The sequence below is a fragment of the Lathamus discolor genome, chromosome 4 (genome assembly GCF_037157495.1).
Source record: "Lathamus discolor isolate bLatDis1 chromosome 4, bLatDis1.hap1, whole genome shotgun sequence".
Taxonomy (NCBI): domain Eukaryota; kingdom Metazoa; phylum Chordata; class Aves; order Psittaciformes; family Psittacidae; genus Lathamus; species Lathamus discolor.
In genome coordinates, this window is record NC_088887.1 from 126,915,311 (window position 1) to 126,941,919 (window position 26,609).

Here is a 26,609-nt window from a genome sequence, read left to right on the forward strand (position 1 = left end):
GTTGGCCATCACCTCCTGCGACAAAGAGGTTGGATGTGCAGAGGGATGAGGAGGAAGAGACAACGGAGATGTGAGACCTGGAGCGACATAAAGAGGTGGGATACATCCCTGCCACCTGGCATTCTGAAGAGCATCACGAGTTAGCAGCAACCATGACCGTGCTTCTTTCCAACCGCCAACATGAAGATGACCTGCAAGGAAAGAAAAACCATCCCTATCCTTTTCCTTGGAGCCCCTGTGACCTGCAAAGGGTTTCCTTGGATAAATACCCCCCCAAAAGGGTATTCCTGGAAAAATCTTGGGTCTCCTCTCCTCTGTTCCAGCCGGGAGGATTCTTTTCCCTTCTTTGCAGGTCACTTGAAGATGGAGTTTTTGGGAGGACCCACCTGCTGATGGGGTCTGAGACCCCGAGCGCTGCACTAAGGTCGCTACCAAGCATGTTATTATGCTATATATCTATCTATATCCTACATAATATCTACTGGGCTGTATTCACAGGAGGGGCATCTCCCAAAGGGTGAACAGGACCATTTCTGCAGCGTGGGGAGGAGGGGGTGCAGCAGCATCGCCCTCCCCCTGTCTGGAACCAGCTTTGGGGGATTTTCAGGTTGTTTTGGTACATGTATTTATCTCTGGTTTCTGGTTTTATTCTGTTTTGATAAATCTATTTATTTGGAGATCCAGAGCTGTCTGATAAATCTGATTAAAGCGTCTTCTTGATTCAGCCTCCTGTGCTGGCTCTCCTTTCTCCATAGGGTCTGCGTCACGAGCATCCTGGTGGGGTTGGAAACCCATCCTGCTGGGGTCTCATCCCATTGTACTCACTCAGCAAACATCCTCAGGGTTGGGATGCGGGATCGAGGCCTGCAGGGAGCATCCCGGGGATGCTCTGCTCATCACCAGGGGCTCATCATAGAATCCCAGAGTGGTTTGGCTGGAAGGGACCTTAAAGCCCCTCCAGTTCCAACCCCTCCCATTAGAGCAGGTTGCTCCAAGCCCCTGTGCACGGGTGGCTTGGGCTCTGGGTGCCAGAACAGTCAGACCACAGCTCCCAGCCGGGTGTTGCAGAAGCTGTAGGTGTAGGAGGGTCATTGGAGACACTGTGGGGCTGCGAGTTGGGACTGGGAGGTCCCAGCCAGCTACTGAAGAGACCATGGGATCAAGGGAGGCCGTTCAGGGTGTACACGGGCTTCCAGCTGCAGCATCTCCTGACGGACCCAACACAGGGAGCCTCACTCCTCAGGTGGGCACCCCAGGGATGGAACATACGTGAGCCTGTTCTGAATGCCCAGCAGGCTCCAAGCCCCTCTTGGGGCAGCTTTGGACATGGTGAGCATCAAATCAATGGTGCTCCCACTGCCTTCCCAACATGGGGAAACCCAAACCCAACCTGGAAAACCCTCAAATCCATCTTCTAGGCCACCCAAAGTGATCCAAGTTCTTCCGAGCTGCAGCAAAGGCTTTCCATAGCCAACCTTTCCATTGGGATGGCTCAAGCTTCACCCATTCAAACTCAAGGGCCTAGGATGACATGGTCCAGGGGAAGGGGCCCCTGCCCGTGGCAGGGGTTGGAACTGGATGAGCTTTAAGGCCCCTTCCAACCCAAACCAGTCTGATTCCATGAAACTCAGCCCTCAAAGCCTGAAGAGGAGCAGGTCCGGAGCAGAGCTCTTTGCTATTTGGACACGTGGTCAAACTCTTCTCCTCTGCTCCTTCCAAAGCCACCACGTTCCCATTTGGAGACCCCAACAGGCAGCTCAGAGAGGCCCGTTGAGATACACGTTTGCTCCACAGCCCCTTTCCCTGTGCCTAACGGATCCATGAGGATCAGTTTCCTTGCCGGTGCAGCTGGGAGGCAGAAAGGGGTGGCCAGGCCAAGCGAGCTTCTTACTTCATTTCCAACTGTTTTCAAAGCCCCCGGTCAGACGCCCCAGATGGTGCTAAATGGCCATGAAGAACCTTTAAACACTGGTTTATTGTTGTGCTCCTGGAGTTAGAGAATCCTGATGGGCCTGAACTAATTCATTTCGACCCAAAGAGAAAAGCACTGAATCACAGTCCTTTGGCAGTGCTGCTGAGAAGCACTCGTGAGCAGTTTCCTTTGGGTTCATCCAGCCTGTACAAACAGGGATCTCCACCAGGAGCTGCCTGCAAGCAAGGGGAGAGCAAGAAACCACCGCAATGCGCCACAGAGGGCAGCACGGGCAGCGCTCCCGCATCCCATGGGGCAGGAGGACCACGGGATGCTCCACCTTGTCCCGGCGGGGCGCCCAACCTCCCCTTTGGAACCCCCACTTTTGGGGATGGCCACGTAACACAGGACAGAGAGGCAGGAGGAAAGAGACCCTGGGGCCATGGTTGTGCTGTGCCAGTCACGTTTCCTCCACCTCCCATCCCTCCCCAGCTCCAGCCCCGTATCCAAGGATTTACCTGCTTTTCTCATCACCAGAGGCTTTTTCCAGTGTCCAAACTGTGCTGGCTTGCTGGAAAAGCTGTGTTCTATAGAGGTACTGCTCTTGTTTCCCATTCTGGGGGGTGTCAGAGCTTTGACATAGCCAGAGGCAGCGAAAGGCGATCTCATTTCCCCAGCAGCTCGCGTTAAAGCCGTCGGATTAGGGACATCCTGAGCCGCTCCAGCATCCAAAGAGGTGCAGGACCAGGAGAAAAGAGCCATTACAGACACATTGCTATGTGAGAAGAGACAGGAAACATCAGGAGTGTTTAGTCTGGAGAGGAGACAGGTCCGTGGTGGCACGGGAACAGCCGGAGAGCCGAGCAGCACCGCGATCCTCTGCTTTCCCCATTGCTCCTCGCTGGAAAAGAAAGGGATGTGCAGAGGAAAGCGGATGCAGGCACAGCGTGAGGGGTGCTCTGGGGTGCTGCAAGAGCCGTTGTAAGGGAAATCCCATCCCTTCGGGGAGAAATCCCCTTCTTTGGCTGGGGGAAGGCGATACGGGAGCATCCATCCCCATCCACTGGGAGATGCTTCATGGAGGAGCCAAACCTCCAGGGCCGTGGGTTTCATGCAGCACTTTGAGGGCAGCACCAAACCCAACCAAACCTTCTTTGGTGTGGCTTAATTTCCCTCCTAATTACCCTAATGATGTATGGGCACCTCAAACTGAGCTGTGCAGGTCACCGACACCGGCTCTTCCCTCTTGCCCAGTGGGGAACAAGGCTCCAGCGATCGTAACCAAGAGGTGTTGGCTTCCCCTTCCCTCCTGAGCCTGCAGGGAAGGGGGGCTCATGCAGATTAAGGTGAAAGGAGATATTTTGCATGACTGCAAATGCGATGCAATGGAAAACAGCAGGAGCCAAGGAAGTTTGAGTGTAGCTGGCAATTATAGAGACATATAGTGTAGAGAAGTGTTTTGACTAACCTGATAATAGAGCATGAAATAGCATGGCTCTGACGTAAAAAAAGCCCTAAGATCCCGGAGGGAGAGCCAAGATTCCTGGTGGTGACTTGCCGTCCGTCCTGGAGCACACAGCCACGGGGTAATTCAGGTTGGAAGGACCCCAGGAGGTCCCTGGTCCAACCTCCAGCTCCAAGCAGGGATAACTTGGACTTACATCAGGTTGTTCAGGTGTGGGTCCAGGCAAGGGCTGGGTTTCTCCAAGGTCCTTCCCTTGCTCCCTGTTCCAGGGTCTGATCAGCTTGAAGGGGGAAACTGTCCTGGTTTGGAGCATCTTCATCGAACCTGGGTCCAGCAATCACTGCCTGCCCAGTACTGGGGAGCCAAACCGGAGCCAGCGCCCAGATGCTCTGTGCAGAGGCCGAAGGTGGCTCTGTGCAGGTTGGGATACCTGATGCACTTGCACACAAACCAGATCACAGCAAGAGGGGAGAGGGGCTGCAGGAGGGCTGGAGGGACGTTCAGCTCCCATCGAAGCAGCAGGAGATCCGGCTCCTGCAGAAGATGGGACCCTGCGGAAGGGGTCGCAGGGAGCAGTTCAATCACAGCTTCTCCCTGAGGGCTGAGGCGATGCCGGCCCCAGGCCAGGGATGCTGCATTAAACACCCCAGTGTGTTGCTGTTGCCCCATGGAGCCAAATCCCTTCCAATGGGAGAGATGCCTCAGTGCTCCAATTGCATGGGTACATCTGCAATGCCCCCGAGGAGCCCACGGCACGTTCACTGGAGCAGTTACTCAGTGGTGCTCAAAACTGGCTCTATTTAACCCATGTGCAAATGCTGGTAGAATCATGGAGAGGTTTGGGTTGGAAAGGACCCTAAAATCATCCAGTTCCAACCCCCTGCCATGGGCAGGGACACCTCACACTGAACCATGGCACCCAAGGCAGAAGCTGGTAGAAGCTGGGCAGGTGAACGCAGGGTGGCAAAGCCCATCAATGCCCCCTGAGCCCTTCTTGCGGGGCTGGTGTCAGGGCCCATGGCAGGACCTGGACAGAGCCAGGCTGAGAGAGCTGGGCTGGGGCAGCCTGGACAAGAGAAGGCTCCTGAAGGGGAGACCTGAGAGCAGCTCCAGTGCCTAAAGGGGCTGCAGGAAAGCTGGAGAGGGGCTTGGGACAAGGGCCTGTAGGGACAGGCCAAGGGAATGGCTTGAACCTGCCCGAGGGGAGACTGAGATGAGCTCTTAGGCAGAAGCTCTTCCCTGGGAGGGTGCTGAGGCGCTGGCCCAGGGTGCCCAGAGAAGCTGTGGCTGCCCCATCCCTGGCAGTGCTCAAGGCCAGGTTGGACACAGGGGCTTGGAGCAAGCTGCTCCAGTGGAAGGGGTCCCTGCCCGTGGCAGGGGTTGGAGCTGGAGGAGCTTTAAGGTCCCTTCCAACCCAACCCATTCCAGGACTCTCTGAAACATCCCTGCACACTCAGCATCACAAGAGATTGAAGGTCCCACAGCCCCAAGCCAGCTCTGCCCCCACATCAACCCCATCTCCCCAGCTTGGGGTGGGAAGGGGGAGATCCCCGCAGAGGCAAAGGGACACAGGAGGAGGAGCGGAGCGAGGGAGGCGATGCCACCGACCGCGACACATTGGCTCCTGATCTCTGGCTGCTGATCCAATTAAAAGGGTTAATCCCAGAGACACCCCTGTGGGGAAAGCGGCCTCTAAGAGGTCTCCTGTGGGGAGCTGTGGTCATTAGGGCAGGCTCCTGGGGCTGGTGGAGCACTGACACCATTGCAGGGCATCACCCACAGAAAGCGCCTGTGCCCCTCCTTGGCCACACGTCACCAGGCAGTGCTGGGTCGGTCACCAGCACACGTGGCCCCTGTGAGTGTCACCGGTGTTCCTTTGGGATGGGTTATTCCAGCCCCGGGAGAAGTGAAGGGGTCTGGCACTGGGCAGCAGTCAGGGAAAACCAAGGTGCTGGGTCCGGCAGTTGGGTCACAACAGCCCCGTGCAATGCTCCAGGCTTGGGGAATTGTGGCTGGAACAGGAGCTGGGGGTGCTGAGTGATGGAGCTGAGCGTGAGCAGCTCGTGCCCAGGCAGCCGGGAAGCCCCCAGCATCCTGGCCTGGATCAGCACCAGTGCGGCAGCAGGGCCAGGGCAGGGATTGTGCCCCTGCACTGGGCACTGGTGAGGCCGCCCCTCGGATCCTGTGCTCAGCTCTGGGCCCCTCACTGCAAGAGAGACATTGAGGGGCTGGAGCGGGGCCAGAGAAGGGAATGGAGCTGGGGCAGGGCCTGGAGCCCAAGTGTGATGGGGACCGGCTGAGGGACCTGGGGGGTTCAGATGGAGAAGAGAAGGCTCAGGGGGGACCTGATGGCTCCCTACAAGTGCCTGGCAGGAGGATGGAGCCAGGAGGGGCTGGGCTCTGCTCCCAAGGAACAAGGGATGGGACAAGAGGAAGCGGCCTCAAGCTGCCCCAGGGCAGGTTTAGATGGAGCTGAGGAACAATTCCTGCCCCAGAGGGTGCTCAGGCATTGGAACAGGCTGCCCAGGGCAGGGCTGCAGGCACCGGCCCTGCAAGGGTTCACAAACCCACTGAGGTTCCTCCAAACCCCATCAGGCTTCGGGCTCCTGGTCCATGGCAGGAGGATGAGCACTAAATAATGACCAGGAACACTGAGCCCCTTCCAGGCTGCTTTTAGCACGTCAGGAGAAGTTACCCAGACACCGGCGTGGGCTCCATCTCCTCCTCAGCAGAGAGGGAATCTGGAGCCCACTGACGTAGCAGGGGAGAGCTGCACGTGGTCCTCCCCTCAATGACCTTCCCTGGAAGCCAAGAAGCCCCAGTTCCACAAGGGGCAAAGGCTTCCACGACGTGATGACAGCCGCACCGAGACGGGATGTGCCTGCCAGGGATCCCCACCTGCGCCAAGAGGCTCCCATGGGGAAACTGCAAATCCCTCCCCTGGCTTCCCCGGATGGGTGTTGGCGTCTGGAGCTGGATGCGGATCAGCAGAGCCAGCAAAGAAGGGCAGAATAGAGATGAAGACAGGCTGAGGACATTGGGGCTGTTGAGCCTGGGGAAGAGAAGCTGCGTGGAGACCTCAGAGCAGCTTCCAGTGTCTGAAGGGGGCTGCAAGGATGCTGGGGAGGGGCTCTTCATCAGGGACTGCAGTGACAGGACAAGGGGTGATGGGTTCAAACTGAAACAGGGGAAGGTCAGGTTGGAGATAAGGCAGAAGCTCTTCCCTGTGAGGGTGCTGAGGCGCTGGCCCAGGGTGCCCAGAGAAGCTGTGGCTGCCCCATCCCTGGCAGTGCTCAAGGCCAGGTTGGACACAGGGGCTTGGAGCAAGCTGCTCCAGTGGAAGGGGTCCCTGCCCGTAGCAGGGGTTGGAGCTGGAGGAGCTTTAAGGTCCCTTCAACCCAAACCGTTCCATGATTCCATGATCCTCACCACCCTTGAGGTCCCCATTCCCGGTGGGGATGGTCCCTCCTCTCCTCTGCACGCCCGGGAGCAGCCGTGCTCCCCACACCTGGTCTGGGAAGAGGGATAACGTCATCCTCAGCTCCTTGGCACCAACCCGATTGCAAAATACCACGGAGCAGGCCAGGGCTGAGGCCAGCGGGGGGGAGCTCATGGTGAGCCCGGAGCCAAGTCTCCCAGCCGGGAATTGGTGGGGAATGCTCAGGCTCTGCTTTCACAGAGCCCGTGGCTTCATCCCCTTTACACCGAGGGCAGGAGAGGGAGGAGGCATCTCCTGCAACCAAGACCCTGGGACTGGAATGATTGCAACCTCAAACACTTTGGGTTGGGATGGTGGAGGGGGACATCAGTGGGGTATGGACCCCAGTGTCCCCATGGGATGGACTCAGCAGGGCCAGGGTGCTCCTTGAGGGTGCGGGAGAGGGACTCTTCATCAGGGACTATAGAGACAGGACGAGGGGTGATGGGTTCAAACTGAAACAGGGCAAGTTCAGGTTGGAGATAAGGCAGAAGCTCTTCCCTGTGAGGGTGCTGAGGCGCTGGCACAGGGTGCCCAGAGATGCTGTGGCTGCCCCATCCCTGGCAGGGTTCAGGCCAGGTTGGATGGAGCTTGGAGCAACCCTTCCCCTTTGAAGGAGATGGGGACAGCCAACAGGGGTCAGGACCAACCCAACTTCAGCCCCATTCATAAGGGGGATCCAGGGATGCGATACGCTGGGATTTTAACAAAGCTTCTGACATCTCCATTAGCATCCTCATGACCAAAACCAGGGGTGATACCAGATGCTAGGGACACCCAAACAGCAGGTATCCCTGGGATAGAAGGATGGGAGCCGGTCAGGATGGCAGAGGTGATGGTGTTGGGCTCCTTTGCAGCTCAGCTGCATCCCATCCCACTCACATTTCCCCTAAAGTCCTTTCCAAAGCTGCTGAGCACCCGGGAATGTGGTGAGTGAGGGCAAAGGGCTGGAGGGATGCGGTGCCTTGGACTTGTGTGTGGGATGCAAGGAATGCCAGAAATCCATCATGGCAAGAATAATCTCATTATTTGAATATTACCATACTCAAATATATGTTTTATATATCATATTACAATAAATATGTAATATTTTAAGTATTATTATTTAAAAAGCAGGGAGAGGAGGGTGACAATGAGAAGATATTGTGATGGTGGGTGAGCAGGACCTGGGGCAGGAGCAGTGATGGAGAAGGAGAAGGATGATGATGGGTAGGTGGAGGAAGAGGAAGGTCAGGTCTGCTCTTGGATAAACAGGTCAGAATCCTTCAAGACCCCAGCTCAGCAGGACACGGGTGAGCAGGGGCTGTGGTGGTTGTGTGATGGTGTCCTGTGCTGGGGGCTGTCACTGGGGTTGTGCAAAGGGTGAAGCCACCAAACCCATGGCAATAACTCCCAAAACCCTAAAGGAGCCCCCTGGCACCCACAGCATAGAGCTACGGAATGGTTTGGGTTGGAAGGGATCTTAAAGCTCATCCAGTTCCAACCCCCCTAACACGGCGCTGAAGATCTAATTCCCTCGGATGAGATGCTGTGTCCCAGCTCCATCACACCCAGCAGGGTCAGCATCCCGTTTCAGCCCCGGTCCTGGCCAGGGTGAGGCTGGGAGCATTGGTGGTTGTTTCAGTGCTGGAGTTGATTCCCATCCCCGTGAGTTAATTCCTGGCATCTCGCACCCTGGCACAAGGCAGGCACCACGTGGCACTGATCCAGATCCTCTGCAATCGCATGCCCATGGCAGAGAATGAGGAGGAGCTGTATCGGCAGTGGGTGCTGTGTATTGTCCTTGAGGGTGGCTTGGCAGAGGACATGGCCTGGGGACCATGGGGTGGCCATGGGGGACCATGGCTGGGATGAGAAGGGTGCAGGGCTGAGATCCTGGATTTGGGAGGCCAGGTCTATCTATTAATGCCTATGTAAGTCCCTGAGGGGCTCTGCTCACAGGGCTGCCCATGGTGGGGTGTTTCAAAGGCTACGGATGTGCCTCGGTGTGGGGATGTGCGGAGCCCCAGGGACACAGTCTGTGCCCCACAAGGGATCTGGGAAGAGCATGGATGCCCCTGCAGTGCTTGGAACCTCACATCCAGTCCCTTTCCCCCACCACACCAGACTGGGGGGACAAGCATCCCTGTCACTGCCACACAATGGTCCCTCACCAGCTGGGCTCTGAGCTTCACCCTCCCCACCCTCAACCATCCCATCTGGCTGCAGGGCAGGGTGACACCCTTACGCCAGCCCCCCATAGCCACCCCATGGCTGCGGGGCTGCTCGGGGTCCTCCCCAGCACCCTGCACCCCCTCTTGCAGCAAGGCCGGTAGCCGGGAACCCGCACTGGGACCAGGAGCCTGTTCCATACAGGGACTATCATAACATTGAAGCTCATTAAGCACTTAGAGAGGGGTTTGCACTGCGGGGGGGGGTGAGCAGGGGGCTGGGGCGGGGGGTGTCGTGCATCTCAATGCTGCTCTATTTAGAAGGGAGAGTTTAATGGGAGGGGGTTGGTTTTATGGCACTGGATTCGTTCCACCTGGGCTAAGGAACACATTCCCCGTGCGCCGAGCGGAGCGTAACCGGATCCCATTGAAATCCGCTGCCAGGAGAGGGCCTGGCTGGGGAACACAAAGCGGCTTTGAGAGCGGCCGAGCCCGGGCCCAGCGCCAGGCGGCGGCGGAGCAGGGGGTGCTGCAGGATGGGCACCACGGTGATGGGCACGGGGCGATGGGGCTGAACGTGCTCCCCATGGAAAGATTGGGGGGGGGGGTGGTGTTGGGGGAAGGGAATGGGGGCGTAGGGATGCTGGGGTATGTGCATAGAGAGCATGGGGCAAAGCATGAGTGTGTGCGGGGATACTTGGATAAGGTGGAGTCATGGCTATGCAGGGAACATGGGATAAGGTGACAACAAGGGGTGTGTAGTGACTATAGGACAAAGGGACATCTGTATGTGTGCAGGGAGCATGGGATAAGGTGAGGTGCATGTGTGTAATGAGCATGGGGTAAGGTGACATCCATGCGTGTGCAGGGACCCCTGGGACAAGGTGATACCTGTGCGTATGTAGGGACCATGGGGACAAAGTGACATCTATGTGTGTGCAGGGATCCTTAGGATAAGGTGACACCTATAGGCACATGTTGGCAATGGGGATGAAGTGACATGTATATGTGGGCAGGGACCATGGGACAAGGCGGTATTCATGTGTATACAGTGACCCCAGGGACAAGATGACGTGTGTGTGTATGCAGTGACCATAAAGACAAGCTGAGATCCGTGCGTGTGCAGGGACCCTTTGACAAGGTAATGCCATGTCTATGCAGGGACACCTGGGGACAAGGCAACACCCATAGGCATGTGCTGACCATGGGGACAAAGTGACATCTGTGTGTGTGTAGGGATCATGAGGAAGGGGATGGCCATGTGCATTTAGTGACCTCGACTGACCCCATGGGACAAGGTGATCCCCCTGTGTGCACAGCAACCCTGACAAGTGATGGTCAGGTAGATGTGGTAACCCTGGGGATAAGGTGATGTCTATAAGTGTGCAGGGACCCTCAGGATAAGGTGACACCTGCAGGTATGTGTTGACTGTTAGGATGGAGTGACATCTGTGTGTGTGCAGGGATCACGGGACAAGGTGATGTCTGTGTTCATGAGTGACCCCAGGGACCAGATGATGTCTGTGTATACACAGGGACCCTGAGACATGATGATATCTGTGTATATAGTGACCCCTAAATCTCCCCTCGGGCAGGTTCAAGCCATTCCCCTTGGCCTGGCCCTACAGGCCCTTGTCCAAAGCCCCTCTCCAGGTTCCCTGCAGCCCCTTTAGGCACTGGAGCTGCTCTCAGGTCTCCCCTTCAGGAGCCTTCTCTTGTCCAGGCTGCCCCAGCCCAGCTCTCTCAACCTGGCTCCAGAGCAGAGCTGCTCCAGCCCTCGCAGCATTTCTGTGGCCTTGCTCCAGCAGCTCCATGTCCCTCTTGTGTTGCTGCCCCAGACACAGGACTGCAGGGGGGGGGTCTCACATGTACCTTGTGACCATGGGCTGGGTGATCCCTATGCACCAGCAGTGTCACTGGGGTCACACCCCTGCCTCCATGCACGGGGTGACACCCACACCCAGGCAAAGCCGGGGCTGAAAGGCTGCCCTGTGTGCGCCGCGTGTCCCGGGCCACCCGCGCCGTCACTTCACAGTCCCTCAAAGTCCAGCCTGATCTTTCCTAAACAAGCAGCGGTTGTGTCTGGGGTTTAATAGAGCATCCTCCAGCCAGTGCTGGTGGAGAACCTCATGAAACCTTCGAAACAGCCTGTACGGCAGTAGCGAAGAGAGCAAAAAACCCACCACGCTCCATGCCAAGGAAAACACTTACCTAGTGAAGCATGAGTAATAAGTGCACTTCTTACGCTGTGCAGATAGAGCTTCGCATGAGAACACCAAGTAAGGCCCCGTGTGAAAGGTGGACGGCCTCTCCGTTTGGTTTTCCCCTTCTTTGCACTCCCAAGACACACGCGTGTTGTCCCCAGCGCCTGCGTTGCAGGAGCCTGTTTACGGAGCCGGCTTCCTTCCCTGTAGGACGACATGGAAAGGGAATGGAAAAACAGGAGCTGCTCCTCCGCGAGACTTTCTATTTTGGAAAGGTTAAAAATAATCCCTTACAGACACCAGCCCAGGAAGCTCTCGGGGTGAAGCGACGGGGAGGGATGTGAGGAGTAAACAAGCACGGCGACGTGCCGGGCGGTGGGGGAGCCGCTGCTCCGGGATGCGCGTAGGGATGGGGATGATGGGGATGATGGGGATGATGGGGATCGCTACGAGCCGCAGAGGTGGACACAAGGAGATGGGGGGTTGTGCAACAGGGCTGCTAATAGGGAAGCTGAGCATCAAGTGAGTTTGGTCAACACTGACACGGATGCTCAGCACCAAGGGAGGATGTTCCACACCAAAGCGGATGCTCAGCACCAAGGGTGGGGGATGCTCAGCCCTGAGGAAAGGTGCTCAGCACCCAGAGGGAGATGTTCAGACCTAAGGGGCCCTGGGTGCTCAGTACCCAGGCACAATGGCTTATCTCCCCCTGCATCGTGGTCCTGGTGCCCTCATGTCACGGTGAGCGGGATGCAATGCTTGGCTATTGCATCCTCATCCATTTGGCTATTCACCCTCATCCACCATGACATGACAATTGAGAAAAACCATCTCCAAACTCCCACTGATGCTTCTTCTCCTTGCATTTTGCAGCATCTCTCTTCTCTCCACCAACTTGAAGGCCCTGGTGACACTCTCTGGACTCTATTAGTGACTGCATTCTTGTACTCATCCCTTAGCCACACCTGAGCACCATTTACTGTGGTTTTGGGTTGTAGGCATCTAACACACCACATCACCACCCAACAGAGTGGTGACTTCAGTGGGCAGCCCACAGTGAAGAGCCCCACCTTGGAGAACACCACATTGGGGCTTAAATATTATTGCCATGGCTTTGCAGTTTAATTTCCAGACTTGTGGATGGGACCCCTCAAGGTCTCTGGTCCAAGCCCCAAAGCAGGGTCAGCTTTGATGTGAGATCCAGCTCCAAACTCAGACCAGAAGCTCAGGGCTCCTACAGGTACTGCTGGTTTCCAAACCACGGGCTTTTGGGATGCTTCAGGCAGCTTCCAGGCACCAAACCCCCTCCTCTGAGCCCTGCAGATGTGGTGTAAGATGGAAAACCTCTTAAAAGAATCAAACCATGAATTAAGACATGGAATTCATGCACAGTTCCTGATGGGACATGGGCTGAAACCATCAAATAATGACACCAGCAACCCAGATACTGAGAACTCAGCATCTCTGGTGCCTTGCAGCACCAGGACGTGATGTGGGGGACATGAACATGGGCAGAATCACTCATAATTTGCCTTAGAAGAGTCAAAGACTGGGGCTGGGTGATGAACTTGACCCTGTCAGATAATAGCTTCCATAGGGATCTCAGCACTCATGGCAGCAGATATGAACCAAAGCAGACCCCGCTGTGGCAGGGGGTGCTCCAAATCCCTACCAGCAGCACCCACACCTTGTATTAAGCACCTTGGGGTGCTGCAGCCCATTCCCTGCAGCCAGGGAGAAGCAAGACGCTGACGCAGGGCCCTGGCAAGCACCCGGTCTCCTCTCCACCAGCCTCACAGAGCCGAGTTTTGCTTCCTTATAAGGCCCTGCTGCTCCATGATTCCCAACTGGAATCCGCAGCCAAGCTGGCATTGCCTGTTCAGAGAGCAAAACAATTCCCTAAGCCACCAGGACACCCTCCTGCCCAGCTCAGCCCTGCTGCTCACCGTCTGTTACCCTAGGTCAGCACCCAGCAGTGCTTCCTCGCATCCTTCCTCTGTTTTAGGCTGGCTGAATCCAGAGTGGGAAAGGCAGAGGGATTTTTCCCAAGCAGGCTCTGTCCCGGCAGAAGGAGGGTTATAAATCAGTTCAAGGGACAGGGACTTTTCATCCCTAGGAGCAGCATTTCCAGCCCCTTCCCAGGGCACAAACACACGTGCTGGTTCAGAGGCACTGTGTCCGATGGGAGCCTGATGCATCAATAGTTGTATCCAATGGTGCAACTTCAGCTTCTCAGCCCACCTGGAAAACAAGGGTGAAGCTTCCTCTGTTTGAAAGAGCAAACACCACTATAAAATGAACAAACATCCTCTCCCAAACATGAGGCATTGCTCTTCTGAGGTGCAAACCTGGTTGGAAGGGGGATGCAGAGGGAAAAGAAGTCCTAAAGGGTTTCTGTAGCTCCAGGATGAGACTTTGGACCCTGATCACCACAAATACCAAATCTTGAGCTTACTGTGAGGCAGAAGACATGCTCTTTATCTGAAAGCCTTGCCTAGCTCTGAGCTGCTCGGTATTTCACCCTCATGAGCCACAGCAAGAAGGAACCTTCTCTCTTTCACCAGCCCCATTCCTTGCTCCCATGCAATGCCTGGAGATGCTCCAGCCTCACCAAGGGGGCAACCAGGGACCTGAGGCCCCCCTGGGGCTGGCAGCCCACGAAGTGCAGGAGCAGGGAGTATGAGATCATGATTTTGGGAAGTCTGAAGTTCTCCTATGTCCTGCTTCTTCAGACATTAAGTCATTTTCCTGAGGAAGTCGCCTATGACGTTGAGCTGGTTATAGAGGGAGGTGGGGTGGAGCAGCGAGCTCCAGCTAGACCCTGGTAGAGGTGAGGTGCAAGAGCACCAGGACACCATGTCCTGCCAACATCTGCCATGGGAATGAGACAAAAAGGGTTCAAATTCAACACAGACCCTGGCATTTTGAGGTATTCTCACCCATATTTCAGATGCCATAAACCAGTTTAATGCTTCCAGCCCTGCCTTTGATGGAAGAACATTGTATCCACTCCACCAGTGATATTGTTCCATGCAGACAAATGTCACAGCAACCCTTGGAAATCAGAGTGAAGAATTAATGGACAGTTAACAAATAGCAAGAACAAAAGAAAAATGTCTTTAATGGGTTTGTTACTTATTACTTTTCAAAATACACCCTCAATTCTAGCAAAAAAAAAAAAACAGGAACACTGCAGCAGTGTGGTTAACAGTTAAATTCCCTTCATAAAAGGCAGAACAAGGTGGCTCATTCTTTCCACATGGACCTCTGCTGCTCATGTCACTCCAACCTGGAGAGCTGACTTAGGCTGACACACCTTGAGAGCATGAAACCCCTTTCAGCTTGTGCAGCAGGCTCCGTGTTTGGATGGCTGGGAGTACTGTGTCATTTGTGGCTTCCCTCATCTTCCCAGCCTTTTTCCTACACATCTCCAATTCAGAAGGTCCAGAATTTAAGATTGGAGTTTAAGTTCTTAATGCTTCTGAGGAGTCACATAGGGAGGGGGTTAAGGTTGCCCTCAAACAGCCCTGTCAAGCAGTGATCCATGTGTCAAGCAGCTGAAACGCCCCAGTCTTGACACACATGGGCACACAGAGACACTGCTGCTTGTAGGTGTTTGAAGGAGATCCTCTTATGTGCCCTGATGGCACAGGGTGATGTGACTTCCACCAAGGCAACTGTTGGTCACTATTAGGAGTGTGTGCTTCCAAATTCAGGGTCACCAACCTGATCAGAGTGACTGTAAACAGCTCTTCCTGGCCAAATGGTGGATTTCAGTAGGGTGCCTGAAGACATTTCTTTCTTGGTGACACTCTTCAGGCTTTAGGTAGCTTTCTGCCAACCACAAATGCTTTATAAACCAGGATGTACATACATATCCATACATGTGTTGGAAACAACCACTGATGACATCAGTCACCCATCTGGCCCTCAAAGGCCCAGGTTCAGAAATGCTCAGCACCCACCTCTGGAAAGTCTGCTCTTTTCTATGGATCTACCAAATTTAGCACCCAAAAGCATCCAAACTGGCACTTCATTTCTGATTTAGGGGCCTGCAGTGCTTTATTCATCTCCAGTAACTGGTTCCTCAGCACCATTTGCTGCGACACACTTCCCTCAGCAGGCAGATGATGAGATGTCCTAGGAAACAACCCTCCTAGTGTCTAGATTATGGCTGGAAAAACACAGTTCAGACAACCCAAACCCTACAAAACCCAGGAGCAGGAATTCTTCATGGACAACACACCTGAGCGGTGTTATCAGCAGTGCCCTCTGATCACCCTTCCCTTTGACTCCTTAACTTCCAAGGTTAAGGATACAGTTGCTTTCCCAATAACAGCAAAGCCTTCCCCCAAATTACTGCGGAGCCAGTTGGGTGGGAAGCCTCAGGGATGTTTTTGCAGACACAGAGCACCAACAGTGTCCCGGGTCTATAATTAGGCATCTGAGCAGTTTACAGAGGATACGTTCAAGGAAGAAAAGAGTAAGAGAGTTTTATATGGGCCGCTTTGTCCAAAAAAAGATTATGAAAGGCAGAGCAAAAACTATTTACCAGTCTTTGGGGGAAAATCAAGTTCATTTCATTCAGCTAAAGCTGAAGCAGATGTCCAATATTTGTGTGTATGTCTCAAGACCGGTTACGTTACAGCATCGAACCAATGTGACCATTTACATCAATCTGGAGAACCGGGGGTGTAAAAAGAAGGGGGAAAATAATGCCACAACTCTCAACTCTTGGTTTTGCTCCACTGTGGAAGAGGCCTCAGCACCAAGCAGGTAAAAAGCTGTATCAAAAAACCATAAGATTTCATGTGATAAATGGGGAGTCTTTCAAGAGTTCATCTAGATTTTGCTTCTAACTGGTGCTTCCCACACTCAGTAAAGAGGATTCAAGTTATTGCAGTCAGGAATTACACTCTTCTCTGATACAAAATCTAGTCCAGAGGGCTTACTTACACAGTAAGCAAGATATCTTACGTAAGTGAAGATTGCATGTTGTCCTCCTCCCATGCAGCAGCTTGCAGAACACTGCACAAGAAGAGCAACGGTCCCAAGAGGACCAGGAGAAAGACCCAGTTCATTTCTTCTGGAAAAAGCCCATGATGGAGACCTGTTTGTTGGCTCTGCCGGCAGCAGCTGCCCCTTTCTTCACGTTCTTCCTTTCTTCCTTTGGTTCTTTCTTCAGAGGCAGCACAGGCTGTTTGGGTGCAGGTGGTGGCTTGGTCTTGAAGTCATCCTCACTATCTGTGCAGGATTCGCTCTCGTAAACCTTCTCAGTCACTGGTTAAGAGAGAAGAAGAACAGATGATGGTGGTTAAGCCTCCGTACCAGAGAGCAGAGACCTCCCTGCTGCAGGGGAGGAAATGAGCGTTTCTGGAAATGAGCATCTGGGCCTCAAGGAGAACATGTCAGATACAGGAATTCAGTGCATTGCTCAAGGTCAAGCAGTAGATCCAGATGACTGGATGGGCTTTGCATGCACTGACTCAAACTGCTTCCCCTCTTTCTTAAGTGTAAGGTGGCAGCTTAATGACTCAGGAGCTTTAATCACAGAACATGCAATGGTCTGGATTAGAAGGGACCTTAAAGCTCATCCAGCTCCAACCCCTGCCACGGGGTCCAACCTGGCCTTGAGCACTGCCAGGGATGGGGCAGCCACAGCTTCTCTGGGCACCCTGGGCCAGCGCCTCAGCACCCTCCCAGGGAAGAGCTTCTGCCTAAGAGCTCATCTCGGTCTGCCCTCCGGCAGGTTAAAGCCATTCCCCTTGGCCTGGCCCTGCAGGCCCTTGTCCCAAGCCCCTCTCCAGCTTTCCTGTAGCCCCTTTAGGCACTGGAGCTGCTCTAAGGTCTCCCCAGAGCTTTCTCTTTTCCAGTGTCATCCAGCTCTTTCCAAATGGTTTGATGTCACCACACACATGCATGCCACATGTAGGCCTTCAAGAGTCGCAGCCCAAGGCTCCCCACTGGGGAGGGCGCTCAGGAGAACAGTTCCCTTTCCAAATCTATTCAAGTGTTGCCCTCTTCTTAGAAGCAAGTCCCAACTCTGCTGAAGACCATCAACTGACAAGCAGCCATCAGAAAGTGATGAATCTGAATGTGAGCAGAATCCATAGTTTAGCATCAGATGATAGAATGTCTATTTTATAGTTAAAAAACACCATTCTGAGCTGGTCTGATTGCCACAGGGACCATAACGATCAGATTGCCTTAAAGTCCAGATGAGACAACCCAAAGACAGGCCCAGAATTCCCACACCAGCACCTCAGATGGTCAGGGAAGCATGAAGCAGACATAGGTAAAGCAGCACAAAACCTTGGGGGCAGCTTCTTTCTATAAAGGTGGGCACCCAGAAAGAAATCCCTTCAAAACCCCAATAAGCCCAAACCCATGAGTGAAATCAAGGGCTCTGAAGGGGATTGCCAGCTCATTGCTGTTAGCATCCAGGAATGGAAAACTAAGGGATATAAAGCAAGGCTCATGGATATTAAAGTGGAGTCAGCTCTGCTGATGAAAGCCACGGTTAGACACTAGTAAATGTTATTGTATCAGCTTTCCCAGCAGTGCTCTGGGATTCCTCTAGCAAACCATTTTTCTTTAGCAACTCTATTCCTTTAAACAGATGTCCCAACTTCCCTTCTTCTGGGAATCTGGCTTTCACTTGTATTAATGCATCAAATCAAAGCAGGTTTTCTACGTAACCAGAGACTGGGAAGAGGAATGGTATGAAGCCCTGCATGGCAGTGCTAGCAGATGCTCAAACAGGGACTGGAAACCCAAACTAACCCCCCTTCAGAGGCAAGGGGGTTTTCAGTGAGCAGCTTTAACTGCACTGGCCACTCCTGAGCTTTATAAAGTTATCAGGTTGTCACCCCTGTCAGTAATCACTGCTAAGTCCAAATGCGTGCACTGAATCCCCTCCAATTGCAAGATAACACAGTTTAGATCAACTTTCTTTCACTGCTATCTCAGCTGAACTCCAACTCTATCTGCAGTAGATATGGGCATGCAGATATTGATGCTCAGCTCAGAGCCAGACTCACTAAATCAGTGGTAACTCAAACTACACGAGTTCTTAACTTAAACTGGTGCCATAAGACAAATTTAGCTGCAATATACATACATATATTTCAATTTACATATATACATTTCAATTTACAAGTCCATGGAGTTGCTTCTGAATTGCAAGACCTCAAATTTCTTGCTCTTTAAACGTAGATTCTGCCTTTCAGCTGTTATGTTCAGCTCTGGGGGCAGCAATACAAGAGGGATGTGGAGCTGTTGGAGCAAGCCCAGAGGAGGCCATGGAGATGCTGCGAGGGCTGGAGCAGCTCTGCTCTGGAGCCAGGCTGAGAGAGCTGGGCTGGGGCAGCCTGGACAAGAGAAGGCTCCTGAAGGGGAGACCTGAGAGCAGCTCCAGGGCCTAAAGGGGCTGCAGGGAACCTGGAGAGGGGCTTGGGACAAGGGCCTGTAGGGCCAGGCCAAGGGGAACGGCTTGAACCTGCCCGAGGGGAGACTGAGCTGAGCTCTTAGGCAGAAGCTCTTCCCTGGGAGGGTGCTGAGGCGCTGGCACAGGGTGCCCAGAGAAGCTGTGGCTGCCCCATCCCTGGCAGTGCTCAAGGCCAGGTTGGACACAGGGGCTTGGAGCAAGCTGCTCCAGTGGAAGGGGTCCCTGCCCAGGGCAGGGGTTGGAGCTGGATGAGCTTTAAGGTTCCTTCAACCCAAACCGTTCTGGGATTCTATCCTTTCTAGCCTTAGGAAGTGCAAGGTAGAAAATGCAGCAGCTTAACCCTCAGCAATTCCCGTTGGCTATATACTAAGGGCAGACATTCGATTGATAGAGTCCCACTTGGTACAAGTCCTGTTCTTAACCCCACAGATACTTTAATTGCTCAATTCCCCTCAGGGCTAATCCCTAACTTAGTTTTGCTTTTTGACACCAATTCCTTGCTATTGCAGATGTTGTGAAAATGATCTCTTTAAATCATGGAGAAATTTTGAGTACAGCCTAATCCTAATGTTGGGATTTAACATCTCTTAAAACCTAGTCCTTGTTTAGAAAGGCAGCAGGGAGAGGGGGGAAAAGAACCCCCTACATTGCAAAGAATAACAACAATTTACTTTAACCTGGGAGATCTGCAGGTATTTACCCTTCCAATGATGAGACCTGTGCACGGAAAGGGAGGGGAGGAGAGAAACTGGACAAGAATCAGACAGCAAGTTCTGTGCAAGAGACTAGGAAAGCAGCCCCTCCTCCTTACCCATTTCCTCAGTTTCCCAGCTCCATCCACCTCCTCTATCCCAGAGGATCTGTCTCCCAGAGCACACCAGGGGCTTGCATTTCCCTTCTCAGATAATGGTAGTGGATAGGACTGTAAAACTAAAGGTCTGGATTTCACAAGAGACTATTAAATAACTTGGGAATGAGCAGAAGGGAAAGGCAGGCGATATTCCCAGCACTGGTATGTTTGGAAAAGGCTGGAAAGAAAGAGAAGAGCACTCCTTGCTGGAAGCTGAACCCGGAACAGTCATTCCTGCAAGCCCTGGATGCAGACCGCGATCAACTCCACTCCTCAGCTAATGCTTTCTATTTTCTTTCCAAGTGTTTTAATGGTTCTATCTGGGATGGGAGAGCAAAACACCCCATAACACAACCAGCCAAAGCACTCAATAGCTTTGTGCAAGGCCAATTCTTGGACACAACTCCAGGATTTTGAGATTTCACTTACCAAAATAGTGTTTCTTTAAAGGAGACACACAAAGTTAATAGGAAACAGAAGATACAACTACACAGATAGGTGCAAAGAGACACAAGCTGACTCACGTCCAGGCAGCTCCAAACCTGGGCCAAGCAAGTCTGTGCCTTTCTATGCTCATGCACAATGACAAACCTGTGTGACAGCAACAGATCTTCTCCTAGGACTGGCTAAGCTCCCCTGACATCAGCAAGGCTGGAGAAGATGAAGCATCCCATACAATTCAGCTGACAAAAAACACATTCCACCCTCTTAATGTTTTTTAGCCTTTAAATAATAGACTTTGAACTCCTGCAGCTCTGCTTCCATGTCAGGACACAGAGGAGGAAAGCACAGGGGTGATGCACAGCTTTCCCCTGATCACAGGAGGAAGCAGGGCTCAGTCGGGCTGGAATTCAAAGCCTTTGGCTCTCAGTACTTGTGCAGAGGGTTTCTTCCCTCCTGAAAGCAGAGCTGTCCTTATCAGAAACAGAAACCCTCTCAAGGATTTAAGCTCCAACTTATTCCTTATCTGGGATACTTAAAGTTTATATTAACAAATAACCAAGGTCTGCTGCACAGCTCTAGATTTATCCCTAAATGAAGAGAACAAAACCAAATATAAACCCCACTCCCCCCAAAATACTCAAAAAATCATCAAACCAAACTGATCCCAGCCAAAATTTGTCCCAAAATTTAGACCTTTCTCTGCACCATCTTTAAAAGCTTGTAGCTTCGGAGGGTAGAGCAAATGAAGGAGGTACTCATGGTGGCAGGAGGGAAGGGAGAAGAACTGAAAGAAAAACTGAATCATGGAATGCTTTGGGTTGGAAGGGAGCTTAAAGCTCACCCAGTTCCAGCCCCTGCCACGGGCAGGGACCCCTTCCACTGGAGCAGCTTGCTCCAAGCCCCTGTGTCCAACCTGGCCTTGAGCACTGCCAGGGATGGGGCAGCCACAGCTTCTCTGGGCACCCTGTGCCAGCGCCTCAGCACCCTCACAGGGAAGAGCTTCTGCCTAAGAGCTCAGCTCAGTCTCCCCTCGGGCAGGTTCAAGCCATTCCCCTTGGCCTGGCCCTCCAGGCCCTTGTCCCAAGCCCCTCTCCAGGTTCCCTGCAGCCCCTTTAGGCACTGGAGCTGCTCTCAGGTCTCCCCTTCAGGAGCCTTCTCTTGTCCAGGCTGCCCCAGCCCAGCTCTCTCAGCCTGGCTCCAGAGCAGAGCTGCTCCAGCCCTCGCACCATCTCTGTGGCCTTCTCTGGGCTTACTCCAGCAGCTCCACGTCTCTCTTGTGCTGCTGGCCCAGAGCTGGATCAGAACTGCAGGGCGGTCTCCCCAGAGCACAGCAGAGGGGGAGAATCCCCTCTCTTCACTGCTGGTCACACTTTTTGATATATGCTTTTGATAATCAAAACAGAGTCAGGATTAAGCTCCAGCTCCATAACTCCCCGCACAGGCCTTCACCAAAAGGGCAGTTATCTCAATCTCGCAGCATGAGGTTGAAGTGGAACAGCAAAGTGATTTTGTGAACCTCCTTCTAAGCCTGGGAGAGGCTGGCCTTTAAATATCTCCAGCACATCTTCAGTATAGCTCCACTTAGGTGCAGAAGACACCTTACCCATGCAGCCTTCTTCATCATCAATGAACATCTTGGATTTCAGCACACGCTTCCGTTTCCTCTTCCTCCCTCCAGCTGAAACCTGAGGGACATTGAGGTATTGTGAGATATCAAGAGTTAAAGCCCCACGCACAGATCAGAAAAGCATCAGTCCTGGGTGTGCAATGTGGTGTCTCTCATGAAGCTGAGCATGATTTGAGAACTACACCTGTCTCTTCCCTGGATATCCCAGTCTCACTTTTGATGATGCCATAATTCCCTCCATCCCACCAGGACAAACGTCAGAGAGAAAACACAAATGAAATAAGACCTCAAACTTTCCCTTGTGCCAGCACAGGGGGACATTCCCCTTCTGAGCCACGTGACAGCTTGAAACATGTTTAGTTATATGAGAAGGTGGCACCAGGGCTGCCCCATCAAACCTCTGAGGAATGAGGAAGTGACAACCTGTGCAAGACAACACAACTGATGTGACACAGTTGCACTCTCAGTAAACCTATGTGTAGTTTCTCTGCTTAGAGGTTAACTTCTTGCCAACTCCAGCCCACCCCCTTACGCAGCAGCTTTCCTGTGATAGAAGGTTGGATACCAAGAGTCTCTGGTTTCATTTCTGGCCCTGTCCTGGCTCCCAAGGCCAAGATTCAGAGGGAAAAGTGTTGAAATATGAGCCACAATTCATAGAACTGTTAGGAGGGGAAAAGAGAAGAAAACAGAAACCTGCCTACGACAGCAGAAAAGCCAGAGTTCAAATAACAGCAAGAAAATGAGTGAACTGGTGAACGTGATGTATTCTTTCAAGCAGGATGATGCGATGGGCTTGACAGGGAGACAGGACTTCCCCTTCAGCATCTTAAAAGTGGCCGGGTAATGCCCATCGAGTCAGATCAAACCAGAAGCTGATCACTAACATGCTCTCACCTCTGTGGATGCAGGCTCCAGTTCAGTTTTTAGGGCAGGTACAGGAGGTGGAGATGGAGCTTTCTCTTCCTCAGGTGTAGGAGATGGTGGGATACCTGCTAAGAAGATGAACATTGTGATAGCACCCAGGGCTAATGCTACCCCTTTGTCTTAACTAATATCATTTAACTCTGAGCAATTACTTGTAACTTATATTTAGATCAAGGTTTCCAAGTTCTCACTCAGGTTTGTCGAATTCAAGTCAGGACAAGTTGTCTGGAATGGTCAGCCCCCAGCCAGATGACTTCCCCAGTGCTATGTGCTGCAGCTCCCATAGGAAGGAGGGTGGGATAGGATGGGAGAAGTGCATTTGGGATTTTGGTAAGCCAAAAATCCATTCCTCCAAATGAAACCTTAAAAAGTAAGCCCAGAAACTGGCATGTTTTAGCCATGTATTTCACTTGCTCATTGAAAAGATGGACTGGAATTTGTTTAGAGATTGAAGGAATCAGGTTTAAGGCTACATATTCCCAGTCACTGGCTGACCTCAGTTTCTCTTCCTCTCCCACATCACTAAAACAGTTATTGACGGTGCTACACATCCCAGGCAATCCATGCTATTAGCTTGGAACTACCTTAATCCAAGAATTAAGTGTAATAATAGTATCACCCATCCTAAAAGATCACTAAGGGACACCTCAACCTTTTGTCGGCAACCAAACCACCCCAAAAAACTATGCCCATTCTCTCCTGTGCCATCATCTGTGCTCTCCTCTAGGTGCAAGGATAGAATGGAATCATTTTAATGCCAAAAGTGGCTGAAATAGTCAAGGCCAGTTCATAAAGAGCAAAACCAGGTCTGGAGCTTCCACCAGCAATGTCAAACAGAGCCTTAGTGAGGCTCACAAAGGGGAAAGTCAGGGTCATTCTTCTGTGGGGCTGGCAGGGGGACAGAGCCCACATGGGGAAGAAAAACCAGTACAGGGCAAGGAGCAGCTCCTTGCACCATGCGGCGCAGTGGCTTTAAGGAATCCTCTCCAAATCTAAGGGAGAAACACTGCCATGGAGGTCCTCAAGTGTGGGGCAGAGCTAAGAATGGCGGCGGGGGGGGGGGGGGGGGGGGGGGGGGAAGAAACTCCTCATCTGACCTATTGCTTAAGCACAGCACTGATGTGGCTGGATGGGAGGTCAGGGTGCCTGCTTGGCTTCTGCTCCCAGCTCCACTGGCTGCAGCCCTGCATTCATCCCGTTGTTGTAACAGGAATTCTGGATCCGTGGCTGTCCCAGGCGATTAGGTCAGTGTTAAGAGTTATGACTGTTGGCCAGGCAAAGGGCCAAGTGACCTTCAGAGGTTAAGAAGGGCTCAAGTGAAACAGTGCTTGGCTGCCAAGGCTAAATAATAAATGACATTCTTCAAACAAGGGCTCAGCCTCATAACTACTTCAGTAAGCAAGGCACAGAAATGCAAACAGAGAGGGATAACATGACTCGGTATTCCACCTTGCTCCAGAGAGCTGGGGCTGGCAGCTGCGCGAGGATAAAACACCAAACAAGGGATCAGCTCTAAGGTGTTAACTGCTGGAGCAAGCAGGAATTGCAGCCCAGGAGCTGCAGGGAACTCAAAATTCCCAGTATTTAGCAGGCTCACAGCAACTGAAGGTTGGAAAGAGCATATATTGCACTGCACCAAACCTGCTGCTCAGCCAGCCACACCAATCTGAAAGCGGCTTGAAGGGCTAAACAGGGTGAAAAGCAGCCTGCTGAACACAAGCAGAGGCTGCTGAAGGTACCTGCAGTGTGTCAGCTCACTGGGGGCAGATTTAGGCTTTGTTTTCAGCCTCCTTCAAACAAGCCCCCTGGCTTTTGGCAGGCAGAAGGCACTCTTTCGGACTACCACCACGCTACTTCTCTATTCCCTTTATTATCCCCTCCTAGCCAACACAGCCCTCTGACATGTGCTAACTCCTGAGTCAACCTCTAGCTGCTGCCCACAGTTTACTCAACAGCAACAGCTGCATGAAATGGATACAAGTTGGGCAATTGGATGTCCCAAAGATGTAAATCCTGGCTTTGTTCAGTTTGCTCTGACCCTGCCTGGAAAAAAACCTCTGAGAAGCTTTAGTGCTGCTGCTCTGCGAAACAGAGCGAGTGTGGAGGTTACAGTGCCACTGAAATCACCCTCCAAAGTGGCTGTAAAACACTTGTCAACACTGTGAAACGCTGCCTGTGTTGGTATAGCTGGAGCTGCCAAACCCTCCTGTCCTCTGTGGACACACTTGTGTAGTTTATTCTGGCACTGGAAGCAAAACAACCTGCAGTGACAAAGGCACCCTCATACCAATATAACTTTTTAATGAAAAATCATTTAAATGGAGAGGATTGTGCCTTATGCCCTCTCTGTATATTCAACTCGGTACAATGTGCTGACACTCGTGTAAGAAGAGCTTATTTTGGGCTACACTCAGTATGTAAAGAGCAGACTAATATAGAACGATGCAAAAGACCTGCCCTGATATAAATACAGCCATACAGTGCTTCACATCATAGAATCCCAGACTGGTTCGTGTTGGAAGGGAGCTTAAAGCCCATCCAGCTCCCACCCCTGCAACAGGCAGGGACACCTTCCACTGGAGCAGCTTGCTCCAAGCCCCTGTGTCCAACCTGGCCTTGAGCACTGCCAGGGATGGGGCAGCCACAGCTTCTCTGGGCACCCTGTGCCAGCGCCTCAGCACCCTCACAGGGAAGAGCTTCTGCCTAAGAGCTCAGCTCAGTCTCCCCTCGGGCAGGTTCAAGCCATTCCCCTTGGCCTGGCCCTACAGGCCCTTGTCCAAAGCCCCTCTCCAGCTTTCCTGGAGCCCCTTTAGGCACCGGAGCTGCTCTCAGGTCTCCCCTTCAGGAGCCTTCTCTTGTCCAGGCTGCCCCAGCCCAGCTCTCTCAGCCTGGCTCCAGAGCAGAGCTGCTCCAGCCCTCACAGCATTTGATCATCAGTTGCTTCAAACCCACAAAATGGGGCTAAATCTTCCTGAAAAAGGGCAGTGTTCTTACTTGTAGTTTCACAGGTAGAGCCCTGTCTGAACACAGTTCACTCACAGCAGTGGCTGTAGACTGCTATCTGCAGCTGCACCCCTGCCCAAGGCCATGCCTCCTCCTCCTCCTCTGCTTCCAGTGGAGGTCAGCCAGGTTACCAGCAGCAACAGCCACACTCTCGGCCTTTGATCCCACCCTGGGGGTGCAGCTTCCCATATTGCATCTTGCATATTTAAAACTTATCCCTTGATCATCTGGGGGGTGTTTATGCAGGTGGTGGATGCACCGTGCCCTGTCCGGCAGCGATTCCCAAATGCTGTGCAGCATATGGTGCCTTCCTCCCTGCTCCCACTGGGATGCAGCATGGAACAATGTCACTCCAGGGCCCATTTTCCTCATTGATGCTGATTAAAATTGACCCTGCTCTCTGGAGAAACCTGCTCCAACCTTCCCAAGGATAAAAGCTCTTAAATCCCAGCTGCTATATATTTATATGTATTTAATTATTTGTTACTTACATCCTTATATTTGAATACTGAATGGAATATTATCAGTTTGGATTCTGTATGAGTATTTCAAAGAAGCCAAATCTATCTCCTTTCATCCAGTTGGATTTAGAAGGGCAAGCAGCAGAACCAAAGGGCTGAACACGGACCTCATCGGGGTGGTTTAAATAGCCATTAGCTTGAAAAGGAAGCACAGAGAAGCTCTCTTGATTCCCATCTTTCCCTTTTAAAAGGGAATAGCACTAAGCTAATCAATAATACACAAATTTGTAAATCTAAGCTATAATTTGCATACATTTCCAATTCTAATACACAACACAAAGCTCCACATAATGGAGAGAACAAAGAGGACTACGTATGACGCAGGAGGAGCAAGAAAGCTCTCCAAATGGAAAGTCAAACTTTCTGCCTGCATCTCCAGTAGGTTAAACAGGAGTAAATCAAAAGCCAGCCTAAAAGATGACTGAGCGGCCTTACTTGTCCTGTTCTCAATCCCTAAAGCTACTCTGAATGAGGTCAGTAAGACACACGGGCTCCCAACCTGACCAGAGGACCAGACCGGTGGCTTCTAATAGCAAACCCAGTTAACTCACACTTAAGAGCACAAATGAAACAAGGCGCAACAA

The 26,609-nt window shown here is 52.5% G+C and overlaps 1 protein-coding gene across 1 annotated transcript in view; it reads right to left on the reverse strand.

Annotated features, from left to right (window-relative positions):
* Nucleotides 1-1,956: 1,956 nt before the first annotated feature.
* POLD3 (DNA polymerase delta 3, accessory subunit) overlaps nt 1,957-26,609 on the reverse strand; it is a 46,017-nt gene continuing 21,364 nt past the window's right edge. Inside the window, exons 10-15 of the mRNA XM_065678951.1 lie at nt 22,472-22,566; nt 21,554-21,635; nt 13,156-16,489; nt 11,217-11,413; nt 2,431-2,813; nt 1,957-2,148 (exon numbers count right to left, since the gene is read on the reverse strand). Of these exons, the coding sequence (XP_065535023.1) occupies nt 16,287-16,489; nt 21,554-21,635; nt 22,472-22,566 (380 nt within the window). The 3' untranslated portion in view covers nt 1,957-2,148; nt 2,431-2,813; nt 11,217-11,413; nt 13,156-16,286. The remainder of the gene's footprint in view (nt 2,149-2,430; nt 2,814-11,216; nt 11,414-13,155; nt 16,490-21,553; nt 21,636-22,471; nt 22,567-26,609) is intronic.